Source organism: Triticum aestivum, chromosome 4A, assembly GCF_018294505.1.
Source record: "Triticum aestivum cultivar Chinese Spring chromosome 4A, IWGSC CS RefSeq v2.1, whole genome shotgun sequence".
In the NCBI taxonomy this organism is placed as follows: Eukaryota; Viridiplantae; Streptophyta; class Magnoliopsida; order Poales; family Poaceae; genus Triticum; species Triticum aestivum.
In genome coordinates this window covers 746,267,590-746,281,067 of record NC_057803.1, presented here as the reverse complement: position 1 = coordinate 746,281,067, position 13,478 = coordinate 746,267,590, and the positions used below count along the sequence as shown (strand labels likewise).

The window sequence follows — 13,478 nt, the reverse complement described above, 5'->3', positions numbered from 1 at the left end:
CCCTCCACAAGTTTCAGCGTCGTTCAGTTTCAGCTAAGAAACCAAATTTAGTATGGCAAATCGAACGCCCGAGATGGCAAATTATGTCATCGCGAGGATGTTGAACTCCTTTAGCAAGTGCTAGATTCCAGGAATAACCACTTCTATTACCCGATTACTGAGACTGCATACATCATACGACTTGCTACAATCAACCCGGATACAGTTTACCATCATTTATTAGTTGTGAGCACTGACTAAATGATGGAAGGTCAACCCATACGGTTTTGCATGATGTTTAATCTTCAAACAGTTGTGACTTTTTGAGTAGTCGTACATCCATTTCACATTGTAAAAGCAGATTTCCCAACGTTAAACGGGTGTAGCTCATGAAGAACCACGTCTACTCTAGGGTTTAGCGACCGCGAGCCAAATGATCGAGCTAGGTAGAGGAAAATAATTCACATAAATTAATTTATTTATTTGTAAAGAAAAATAATTCTTTCACTACAGTATATACGCCAGTTCCAAAAGCAAAAATGATACACAGCATGTGAATCGACAGAAGAGCACTGGCATTGAGCTTACCCAGCATCCGCGACCAATTATGAAATCCAAAGTCTCAAGTTACATAATGATGATGACATGAATCAAAGGACTGCTCTAAAATGTACCTAGTTTGTGCATGCTTCTTTCTTGCTATCTTAACAAGTAACTGCTACAAGTCTCCTCTCCTCCCTGGATACCCATTTATTTCTTCTCCAACATCTGGCTTGAGATGATGGTCGAACAACTATCATGTACAGTGGCGCCCGCACGCTTCCCATGCAAAAAAAAGAAAAAAGGGACGCCGCTCCTCTCCTTTTTTTTGTACCTTTCTAGCGACATATATATCATCATGGATATTAAATACAGAACGAACTATCAGCAACAAGAAGAAGAAAGAAAAATCAGGCGGCCTCGCTCGCTCGCTCGCTCGCGCTTTTTCTTGGTAACCTTGTTTCGAGTATCAGAGCTCCACCTCCTGGAGATCCTCCCCGAACCCACCGCTGTTGAAACGATTAAGGGACGAGTTGCTGTGGGAGCGGCTGTGGGAAGGTCTCACGCCGGGCATCATTGGCGGGGACTGCATGGTCTGCCCGTCCGGCGATCTCGAGGCGGCGGTGCTGCTCATCTGCTCCGAGTATGTCCCGCTCCATGATGCTGCCCGTGACTTTGAGAAGGAGCCGCTGCCGCTGCCAGAGGGGGTCATGATGTTGTCCATGCTCGGGTGCCGCTGCATGCCCGTTTGCATTTGCATTGGGGGCGGCGGGGAGGCGTAGAACGAGGACTCAACTGCCGGCGAGGACGATGGCCCGTCCTGGCTTGCGCATTCGCTGTGCGCGTCGGCTGCTGTCTCAGTCTGCTGCATTGAAGCATCTGCGGCTGGAGTTGGGACGAAGAAACTGGCGGCGGGCAGCTTGTTCACCGATGGCATGGCTGGTCTGTTGTATGATGGCCCTCCGAAGGAGTTTCCGCCACCACCCTTGTTGAATGTGTCGACGTATCTACACAGATGAGGGTATATTATAGCCCACTTGGCCACTTGGTGAAGAAGTAAAATGCAAGGCAGTGGCGGTGGAACTGAACAAAATTACCTTGATCTAACACCCGCCCTCCCGCGTGCTGAGAACTGATTCTGGCTAGGTGGCATCGGCGGCATCCCTGAAACCGGCTCCGAAGGATTTGGAGGCTTCGCTTCTGAAAATCCATTAGGTGTATAACCTCCGCCGCTGGGGGGCCCAGTCGAGTTGTTGTGATCTGGAACGCCATTCTGGAACGAGGCTTTTGTTGGAGGTGGGGCAAGGGGAGGCTCCGCAGCAGCAGGGATCGCAGCACCTCGCTCCACCCACCGCTTCAGGTTCTCATCATAGTAGAAGCTGTTCTCTTCCCCCAACTTGGCCTTCAGACAATAAGAACATTATTTTAGTTACTGCACAGAGCGAAAGGTATGCATAAGTATGGAAGTTATCAGCACGCACCTGGTTGGAAGATTTCGAAACAAGCCCCACTGTTTTCTGCAGCAACCATCCGAATCGCGAACTGCCTGAACCTGATGTGCTTTGCGCATTATCTGATCCACCACCCTGTTAGACGGTCAATGTCAGGCAGAGAAATGAAAAAAACCTCCAGAAAATATTCCAATGTAATATGTGCTCCTTCGTTTGCGAGCACATAGAAGATATATTTGGAGTGGGCATATGTATCAGGGAAGTGACAAATTCAGGAGACAGGATATATAGTGGCCACACCATCTTGACCAAGGTAACACACCACTAAATTCAAATGCACACATTATACTCCCTCCGTTCAAAAATACTTGTCATCAAAATAGACAAAAAGGGACGTATCTAGAACTAAAATACATCTAGATACATCTCCTTTTATCCATTTTGATGAAAAGTATTTCCGGACGGAGGGAGTAATATGCAACAAGATAGGAAAAATCGTATGCCTTATAACCTACCTGTTTTTTCTTTAAGTCTGGTGCAGAGACACTTCTGCTATGTGCGCCTTTCTTGTCAGGGTCGCTATTTTCTGCTATTTCACTCATAAACTGCTCCGAAGTAGAAGATGACATAGGCATCGGTGACTGACTATTTACAAAGTTTGTAACCGGAGGAGCAGGATTTGTAACTTGAGGAACAGAATAGAAATCTCTGTCACCAGAAGAGCCCTGTGACAATGGCGGCATTGGTGCGGGTTGTGTACCCATCATGCGGGACAAAGATTTATCAAATGTTGAGAAAATCTTTCCAACAAGCTTTGCAGGAGCAAGATTCGTGCCATATCCACCCTACATGTGGCCAAGTCAATTGTCAGTTAATAGGAGAAAATGCTCAAGATCAATAAACAACATTAACTGCACAGAAGTCATACCTGCTGGTGGGTGCGTATCCGCTCCTCCAGAGATGAAAACAATTGCTTCCATGCTTCTAGTTCAGGCGCACGGCCAGAGGATTTCAGCAGCTTCAAAGATGCTTGACAGTACCTTAGGAAGGACATTCAAGTTTTAAAATGAGTTTGCATAACTAAGATACAAGGAGATATGAATAGCCCAGAAACTTACTTTAGTGAATCAGAGACCTTCCCAACCTCCGCAAGCATGTATGCATATATCAGCTTATATGGTTGAAATGGCAGGAGGATATACTGAGAATTACCAAGAACTTTCGCATATTCATACAACTCTGTTCTCTGTAAGTTGCATCACAATGGTATTTGTTCAGGAACAGCAAATGCCAATGAAAAAAGTGTAGTATGTATTCAGGAACAGCAAATGACAATGAAAAGAATGTAGTGTTTGTTCAGGAACAGCAAATGACAGTGAAAATAAATGTACTTGCTACGAGAAGACAAGAGCAGTAACCAAGCAAAATAAAGATGTGACCAACATCCATGAAGGAAATGCAGATACTTTTTTCTCCCACTAGTTTAACAAATATAGTTTCCAACCAGAAAGGAATGCTAAAGAGCAAGTAGCAAAATAATAAAATCCCAATTTGACAGATCTAGCAACATATCTAATCAGCAGCCCGGAACATGGGTTGGTGGGAGAGGGACGGGGGCCAAACAAGATATTATCTGAGCATTTATTATCATAGAAGATCAAATGCACCATCACATGTGTGCTCGCACACATGTCCGCAACCACAAACATACACAAAGTAAAGTGTGCAGATTTAGAAGACCTGTATAGCTTCAGGGCTGCTAAATGTGCGAGGACATCTCAGATGGTCTGCTCCGAGTAAACACATTCTTGCACTTTCGGAGTATGGATCAATATTTAGCTCAGCAACTAAATAGCATGAATGAGCAGCTGCAACCTGCATATACATATATAATAATATAAGTAGGTATTCAGCTCAAACATGTAAAGGAAACGAACACTCAAACAGATGCATACCTCATTTCTCTCTTTCCAAAGGCAATCCCCAAGGTGAGTGATTACAAGCTCATCTCCTTTTGTCCTGTTTGCAGTTATAATTGCCAAATTTTGTTGCCAGTCATTCAGCATGCCCACAGGAGTACCCTGTCGGACAGAAAAGCCACAATACATTTAACTTCAAAGTAACTAAAATGGAAAAAAGAACGGGCACTCCACATAAAATGTCGAGAATCATGAAATGAGAAGTCGAGAGAAGTCAGGCAAAATCCATGTCAGGATTTAAAAAGCAATTGCAGTTTACAAGACGACAAACAAAAACATTGTGCAGGCTAAAGAAGATCCAGAGTTCTGTGTGGCAGCACACTACGACACAAAAACTATGGACAGCATGGTTCCAATTCCTTGTGAAAGTCATTTAAACTCAAAAGTAATAAATGTGGAGGTTCCATTTAAATATGCATCCTTTCGCTCCTTCAAATCACGGGCAAGAATGCAATAAATAAGTTCTTGTGTATTACCTCTGCGGGCTGTTGCTGCCTATGTAAAGTGGCATAATTGGCATCGACAGGGGTCTCAGGCTTAAAAACATCAGCTGGTTGTCCAGCGATAAGAAGGCACAATGTCCTCAAAGGTGATCCAGATTTGAAATGACAGTAAGCCATTTTCTTCACAGTATCCACATAAAACTGCATGACCAGTCAATGAAACGATCATCAATTGTTCAGGGAAAAAAGAAAGGCAAAGCCGCCAAGCAGTCTAGGGACAGCAGATTTACAGAGTGAAGCAGACCTGATCACCAAGTTGTAAAGCAAGGATCAGTGCAGGTCCCCAAAGCTGACCTTCCTGCGCATACTGAAGCGCATCTTTCCTTTTACCAGAAACTAGAAGATTTTGAACTTCTTGAGCAGTAGCCTGCAGTAGAATAGTTGGTTCAACCAAGGCCATATTTGCTAGATGAGACAGCACAGATGGCCAAGAAAACAGAATTACCTGTATCTGGTTTTCTGAGGGGATATTTTTCATGCAATGGTCTCTCATACGGGCACTATGACTACTACATGATGAAAAGAGCGCTGTTACTGCAGTGTCTGGGCCATCCATACCCTGTTAACAGCAATTCAAAAATAAATTTGTTATTCCATAGGGCACATGAAGTCATCCATACCCTGTTACCAATAATTCAAAGACATTCATTATTCCACCTGGGGGTGGGGCTTGGGGCAACATGGGATAATTTTAATATCATCTCATATTAAAAAGAGACATTCAAGCATGCGACGAGAAATGATAAAGCTAAATTGAGTTACTTGTAGATGTTCACAATGTAAATCCTTAGAGTGCTGCTTTATAGGCATGAGCCAAAATACTTGGCATATGAAAAATGCGGCAAGGCCACAAACCTCTTATAGGTAGCTAATAGGGATTGACTTGAAGCCACTTCAAGCAGAACACAATCTAACAAGGATAGCTTTAATGTGGAATCCTCTTTTGTTTAATGAAAAGCATAATATCGTTTCATTAAGAGTACTTGCTAGATCTGCAGTTTGTGGTACACCGCTTATAAGTAAAGGCTCACAGGGAGAATACCTCTTTGACTTAAACCGGACACTTTCAGTTCAAGGGCTCTAATATACATATACTCATCTATACTTAAAATCAAAACACTAGTCAAACCATAGACTTACAACTACAGAAGATCCCCACATGATAATAAAATAGAAAAGAAAAAAAATGAAAAGAACAAACTGAGACAGATGCACGCAACAAACCCAGTGCGGCAGTGCCCCTTAAATGCGAAGGAAACCCCAAGTCCTTGTCGCTCGCCTCTCCCTTTGCGCCAGCACTTCTCCTCTCGATCGCTCACATGGCCACACTACCCTAACTCTCTATTGATCATCCTCCCCTTAGTCCCTCTCATGCAACCCATCGGTCCCATCCTCTCCAAACTCTCACCCCGCAAACCTCGTCCAGGATGCCAAGGGTGTGGCTCCCTTCAAGGATAGAGATTAACCTCGTCATGTCCAGCTGTGAGGGCAGCACAATGAAGAAGGCAGAGAGTGCCATGGATGTCTCCTGACCCTTGCCATCAGGTAGACATGGACGAATTTGCCACCAGCAAGCAATCAGGATCAGGGTTAAAATGTGATTGCTGCGAATCTGGTATCTAACCTAGGGTGCATCTATCAGAGAAGTAGACAGCTACCACATAACTCCGACATGTCAATGTTTTCCAGCATCAAGATTCGTTTCTCTTTCAACATGATATATGCAGAAGAACAAATAAGCAGACAACAATGTAAGACTGCATCCACCAGTAGGGCCCAGAAGTAATTGAATACAAGCCCATAAAAGTGCAAGACCTAATTTTTAAGATCAAGAAGTTATTTATGCTGTCCAAATTTGTATCACAGGTCCCTACAAAGTATTAGAGAGAGAGTATATTTGCTATGTGCTTGCAGCGCAAGACTGGATTATCAGTGTCACAGTGTTGTAGTACATTGATTGCTCCCGTGAAGATTTTACAGTACCCTAAACAGAAAATATCATGGATACCTCCAAACAGAATATACCAAGACAAAACAGAAAATACCTCACGCGATGGATCAGGCCCAAAGGGTGAACGGAGTTTTCCATAGTGTTGATATGATATTTTCAGCAATGATATAAGCAGCTTCTGAACATCCCCTCCTTGGAAATCGCTGACAGAAGACTCGTAGCCTCCGATAATATCATCAAGCCATTTATTCAGGTCCTTTGCTGCAGCACTTCCTCCGGCAAGGGGGCCAGGAATAGGTCGACGACACAAAGCATAGAAGTAACTAAGTGCACTGCCATTAGGGATGCCTTGTTGGTCAATTTTATCAGCAACAACCTCTGATATATTAAGAATTGACAGCGTGCCTTGAGAATTGCCCTTCAATGAAACGGTAAAAGCTATTAGCTACAACTTAATTGCAAACAAGAATATTATAAAGACTGGTGATGAAGATACCTGATTTCCACTGTCAAAGTTTGTAGTCATCGAGCTGGTCTCTTTCATAACTACAAGCTTCCCACCAAATCCAAACGCAACCAGCGAATGTGGTGGGCGTCCAGCTGACGACCTCTCCTCGTGGTGGGAGTAACCGAGTTGTTGAGATGGAGCTAGCTGCTGAGGAAAGCTCATGGAGTTCTCATTGCTCACATAGTTATTTGGTAAATGCATGTGTGTGGCAGGATCAGTCTGTGTTTGCATCTGGTACATGCTTGTCACAGGAACACCTTTTTGTGGCTCAACAAAGCCATTCGGATAGTCATAACCATGGCCTGATGAAGATTGGTGTGCTACATGGTGAGCTTGATTATCTTTTGGAGGTTCAAATTCCTTGTGGGCAATCTGGTGACTTGTAGAAGGTACAAATCCTGTGCTTCTCTGGTTATTCGTGAAAGGTTTAAACCCCTGGTGACCTTGTGAAGGCTCAAATCCCCTGGGCCCACTGTCATGGCTAGCGGAAGTACTTTGATTGATTTTATACGGTTCAAAACCCTTGTGAGCACTCTGATGGCTAGTAGGTTCGAAACCCTTGTTACTAACCTGGTGGCCCTCACCACCACCACTGTATTGGCTTGTAGAAGGCAAAAATGTATTGATAGCACTTTGATTGTTTTTATGCGGTTCAAAACCCTTATGAGCAGCAGTCTGGTAACTGGTAGGTTGGAAACCCTTGTTACTAACCTGGTAGCCCTCACCACTACTATTGTATTGACTTGTGGAAGGCAAAAATGTGTTGATAGCACTTTGATTGTTTTTATACGGTTCAAAACCCTTGTGAGCAGCACTCTGATAACTAGTAGGTTGGAAACCCTTGTTACTAACCTGGTGGCCCTCACCAGTACCACTGTATTGACTTGTAGAAGGCACGAATGTGTTGATATTAGGCACAAATGTGTTGATAGCAGTTCCATAATTTGTAGAGGGCTTCAAAGGCTCAGTATACGCCGGCTGACTAATCTGATTCTCGGTATAAGGCTGCATGCTGTTGGCTACAGAACCATGCTGCCATTGGTTCTGCTGATTAAAACTACTTGCCTGAGTATTCCCGGTATGAGCTACACTGTGACCTGCCCCAGCAAATGCATCTACTGCTGATGCCGGAGTTGCAGCTTGCATGACACTTTGCTGATATGACTCGAGCGTGAACCACTGCTGAGCGTTCGTGTCATAGTAATGTTCAGGGTACTCAGCATAGAAGAGCATGTTTGGTGGGTACTCCGCTGCCGCTGCGCTGCTCTGATCCTGGCCCCAGCTCGCGGCAGCGGCGCTGCCCTCCTCCGTGATGGTCTCCAACCCTGCCTGTGAAGAGTTCTGCAGGTACGAAACACCGAGGTGCTGCTGCTGCTGCTGCTGCTGAACATTTTCGGTCCCGAAGGCCGCTACAGCACCGCCATTATCAGCAAAGCCTTGAGCACCGATAGCATCCACTTGATACCACTGCCCTGTTGCCACGTCCCACTTCCAGCCAGGGTAGGGATCCGAGGGGTCCACAGCCCCGCCAGTCCAGTCCGACTGCGCACTGGTGTTCTGATGATCCGCAGATTCCACGACACCAGCACCCATATACGACTGCGAATTGGCATTGCCGTCCACTCCATTGAAGAAGGCATGATCAACGCTGCCAGCAGTCCCCACAGCCGAACCCTGCACCCCGAAAAAGGCGTCTTCACCGACACCGCCATCCGCCAGGAATTCCCCGGAACCAGTCCCCCAGCCGAGCTGGGAACTGGCATTGCTGCTGCCGGCTCCATTGAAGAAGCTGTGATCCGCTGCACCGGCACCTGAAACCTGCGCTCCGAGAAATGCGTCGTCGGCCAGGAGGTCGCTGAACGGATCCGGCTCGGTGGTGCCGCTGCTGCTGATGTCGGCGCCGAAGAGGCTCCACTGCACCTGCTTGACCGTGGTGCGGACGCCCTTGGAGGACCCTGACCCGGACCCCGACCCCGGTGACCTGCCCTCGGGGTCAGCCGCGGCCACCGCCTTCACCTCGGGTAGCCCAGCCGGAACCTCGTCGTCAGGGGCCGCGGCCAGGACCCCGGCATCAGGGGCCGCGGTCGGGACCTCGGCGTCACGGGCCGCGGTCAGGACCTCAGCCTCTGGCTGAGGAGCGGCAGGCGGAGGATCCGCGGCGTCGGTCGGGGCCTCAGCCGCGGCCTGAGGGGCCACGGGCCCCGGCGCCCCTCCCGTGCCGCCGGGGGCGTCCTCGTCGCCGTCGGACAGGGTGAGGGCCGCGAGGTCGGCCGCCGCGGCGGCCTCGTCGGCGGCAGCGGGGCCTTGCTTACCGGCGGGGGGCGCTTTGGCATCGTCGTCGTCGTCGTCGACGAGCTTGTCGAAGAAGTCGGCGTCGTCGGAGTCGGACCCCATCCGCCCGCCGCCGATCCCTCCCGGGAGAGGGGCTAGGGCTTGGATCTCGGCGGCGGCGCGGTGGATCGAGGAGGAGGAGGAGGCGGATCGGTGGAGGGGAACTGGATTTTGGATCTCGGCTTGAGATTTTGGATCGGTGGAGTTGGGATTTGGATCGTGGAGAGGTGGGAGACGCGTGCGTGCGTGGCGCCGACGTCGCGTCACTCGCCTCCTCCCCCCCTCCCCGTCATCTCTGGTCCCCAACGCCAACTCATCTGCAAAACCTGCCTACGTGTCACTCCGCCTCTCTTTTCCCCTCCCCTCTCCCATGTGATTTTCCAACCATCTTTCTATTTCTATTCCAATGTATGTCAATGTTACACTTTCCTTCCACTTTATGTTGAGCAAGTTCACACTCCTCTATGGATACAAAAAGGGTGCAGAAAAAGGCCTTCTCTGAGATCGCGTGCCCCCTTGATGCGGCGGAACCAAGTAGCTAGGTAGGATGCTTTTTAAATTGGTATTGACGTGGTGCGCAAGCGCGGCGGTTGTTGATTGGGCACGAGGAGACGTGCGCTGGCTGGCTGGCTGGTGATGACATGGCGGAGGCCGCGGTGGTCGAGGGGTTGCCGAGGACCGTGGATGCGTGGAGGGGGACGGGAGTTGGATGGCATGGTCGCTGCCAGGTGGGATCACATGAGGTTGCCGGAGGGACATGGAAGGTGCATCCGATAGCACATGCAACCCGAGCATCAAGGAAAACATTTTACCCTGATGAGACTAGTGTCAACGAAAATGCAATTGTTCACGTGCTTATAAAATTACACGAAAATATGGCTGGTTTCTCCGTCTTGCATAAAAATAGCCAAATTTTGTGCATTTATTTCCTTTTTTGAGCACTAGAATAGTTTGTTTTGCTTGCGTCACACGGAATTGTTCTTGTCAGCATAAAACTTCATAATCATGGTATATACTTGAATATGCGCAACCATTATCGTGTCATGGACTTTATAATCATCTCATCTCACTGTTAATTCTTTTTTTATTATTTTCAATTTCCTTGGTTCCCACAACACTTTGCAAATTTTGTCTCATCATTGATACCTATTTTCCCCACTCTTTCATGTGATTTTTTTAGCCAACACAGTTGGGGGGGGGGGTCGGGAACCCCCACTATAACTCTTTTCCATTAATAAAGGTGGGACATTTACATATGACTATGCACAGTATAGTGATCAAAGGCAATATATCTACAAGTAGTCTAGCCAAGATTGCATGTCATCTTTCAAACTAGGTTTAGCCTTCTTGATGATAGTGTCAAAATGCTCTTTGAAGCTAGCAATGCAGTAGGCTAAGCTTTTGGTTTTATTGTCAAAGATGATATTGTTTCTATGTTTCCATAAGCTCCAGCATCCAACAATTAGGCATTCCTTGTAATATTATGTGTTGCTTCTCTTCTTTCCATCCATCAGCATCTCTGTCAGATCAAAATCTGTATTCCATTGAAACCCTAGAGCAAGCCAAAAGAACAACTAAAGAACAGGTGCATCAAATGTTCTTTAGGTTCATCACCACATAACTCACATCTATTGTTCTCAATGTGGAAGATTTTCCTAATTAGAAGGTCCCTGGTGTTTAGCCTGTCTTGTATGAGTAGCTAGAAGAAGAATTTCTGTGTAGGTAGGCTACATGATTTCCAAATCCATTGATAGGGTTCTGGCGCATCAGGTGGGTTTCCCATGTATTCCAACTAGATTCTTTTGTTGGAATATCTGCTAGTGCTCAGTAGAACTGCCATGAGTCGGTGGTGGTCGCTTAAGGACATCCAGAGTGCGCTTCGCTTTCACCGGATCTATTATTTTCTTCGGAGGTGGACATTGCTACTTCTTGAGCTTGTGTTGGTTTTTCCCTTGAAGAGGAAAGGGTGATGCAGCAAAGTAGAGATAAGTATTTCCCTTAGTTAGAGAACCAAGGTATCAATCCAGTAGGAGACAACGCACAAATCACCAAGACCTGCACAAACAATCAAACAACTTGCACTCAACGCGACAAAAGGGGTTGTCAATCCCTTCACGGTTACCTGCAAAAGTGAGATCTGATAGAGATAGATAAAATAAACAAAATATAAAGTAAATATTTTTGTTATTTTTGTTTTATAGATTTAAAAGTAAAAGATTGTAAAATAGTAGATCGGAAACTTATATGATGGAAAATAGACCCGGGGGCCATAGGTTTCACTAGTGGCTTCTCTCAAGATAGCAAATAATACGGTGGGTGAACAAATTACTGTCGAGCAATTGATAGAAAAAGGAAAAGTTATGACGATATCTAAGGCAATGATTATGAACTATAGGCATCACGTCCGTGTCAAGTAGACCGACTCCTGCCTTCATCTACTACTATTACTCCACACATCGATCGACTCCTACTGCATCTAGAGTATTAAGTTCATGAAGAACAGAGTAACGCATTAAGTAAGATGACATGATGTAGAGGAATAAACTCAAGCAATATGATGTAAACCCCATCTTTTTATCCTTGATGGCAATAATACAATATGTGCCTTGCTGCCCCTACTGTCACTAGGAAAGGACACCGCAAGATTGAACCCAAACCTAAGCACTTCTCCCGTTGCAAGAAAAACCAATTTAGTTGGCCAAACTAAACCGATAGTTCGAAGAGACTTGCAAAGATATCAAATTATGCATATAAGAATTCAGAGAAGATTCAAATAATTTTCATAGATAATCAATCATAAATCCACAATTCATCGGATCTCGACAAACACACCACAAAAGAAGATTACGTCGGATAGATCTCCAAGAACATCGAGGAGAACATGGTATTGAGAAGCAAAAAGAGAGAAGAAGCCATCTAGCTACTAGCTATGGACCCGTAGGTCTGAGGTAAACTACTCACGCTTCAGCGGAAGGGCAATAGAGTTGATGTAGAAGCCCTCCGTGATCGAATCCCCTTCTGGCAGGACACCAGAAAAGGCCCCTAGATGGGATCTCATGGGTACAGAAGGTTGCGGCGGCGGGAAAATGTTTTCCTGGATGCTTCTGGTGGTTTAGGGATATTTGGGAATATATAGGACGAAGAATTAGGTCAGGGGAGTCACGAGGGGGCCACAAGGCAAGGGGCGCGCCATCCCCCTTTGTCTGCGCCTCGTGGCTCTTCCGTCTTGATCTCCAAGTCTCCTGGGTGTCTTCTGGTCCAAGAAAAATCATCGCGAAGGTGTCATTCCGTTTGGACTCCGTTTGATATTCCTTTTCTGTGAAGCTCAAAAACAAGGAAAAAACAGAAACTGGCACTGGGCTCTAGGTTAATAGGTTAGTCCCAAAAATAATATAAAATAACATATTAATGCATATAAAACATCCAAAACAGATAATATAATAGCATGGAACAATCAAAAATTATAGATACGTTGGAAATGTATCAAGCATCCCCAAGCTTAATTCCTGCTCGTCCTCGAGTAGGTAAATGATAAAAACAGAATTTTTGATGTGAAATGCTACGTAACATATTTATCCATGTAATTTTCTTTATTGTGGCATGAATGTTCAGATCCATAAGATTCAAAACAAAAGTTTAATATTGACATAAAAACAATAATACTTCAAGCATACTAACAAGGCAATTATGTCTTCTCAAAATAACATGGCCAAAGAAAGTTATCCCTACAAAATCATATAGTCTGGCTATGCTCCATCTTCATCACACAAAGTATTCAAATCATGCACAACCCCGGTTTCAATCAAGAAACTGTTTCATACTTTAATATTCTCAAACATTTTCAACTTTCACGCAATACATGAGCGTGAGCCATGGACATAACACTATAGGTGGAATAGAATATGGTGGTTGTGGAGAAGACAAAAAGAGGGAGATAGTCTCACATCAACTAGGCGTATCAATGGGCTATGGATATGCCTATAAATAGATATCAATGTGAGTGAGTTGGGATTGCCATGTAACGGATGCACTAGAGCTAAGTTTATGAAAGCTCAAAAATAAAAACTAAGTGGGTGTGCATCCAACTTGCTTGCTCATGAAGACCTAGGGCGATTTGAGGAAGCCCATCGTTGGAATATACAAGCCAAGTTCTATAATGAAAAATTCCCACTAGTATATGAAAGTGACAAAATAGGAGACTCTCTATCATGGAGATCATGGTGCTACTTTGAAGCA

At 45.5% G+C, this 13,478-nt stretch overlaps 1 protein-coding gene across 1 annotated transcript; it reads right to left on the bottom strand.

Moving 5' to 3' along the window:
• Window positions 1-533: 533 nt before the first annotated feature.
• Window positions 534-9,403, bottom strand: LOC123088558 (protein transport protein SEC16A homolog). The gene is made up of 13 exons (XM_044510761.1): window positions 6,900-9,403; window positions 6,498-6,821; window positions 4,898-5,011; window positions 4,697-4,819; window positions 4,426-4,593; window positions 3,926-4,051; window positions 3,711-3,845; window positions 3,089-3,216; window positions 2,899-3,010; window positions 2,486-2,815; window positions 2,001-2,105; window positions 1,617-1,921; window positions 534-1,526 (listed from the first exon to the last, which is right to left on the bottom strand). The coding sequence occupies exons 1-13, from the start codon at window positions 9,303-9,305 to the stop codon at window positions 989-991; spliced, it is 4,914 nt and encodes a 1,637-aa protein (XP_044366696.1). The 5' UTR covers window positions 9,306-9,403; the 3' UTR covers window positions 534-988.
• Between the last annotated feature and the right edge of the window lie 4,075 nt (window positions 9,404-13,478).

Coding starts and splice junctions, on each gene's coding strand:
- LOC123088558 (XM_044510761.1), bottom strand. CDS start 9,305: ATGGGGTCCGACTCCGACGACGCCGACTTCTTCGACAAGCTCGTCGAC. Junction 2,106..2,485: donor CAGACTTAAAGAAAAAACAG/GTAGGTTATAAG, acceptor ACCGTCTAACAG/GGTGGTGGATCAGATAATGC. Junction 1,922..2,000: donor TTTCGAAATCTTCCAACCAG/GTGCGTGCTGAT, acceptor TATTGTCTGAAG/GCCAAGTTGGGGGAAGAGAA.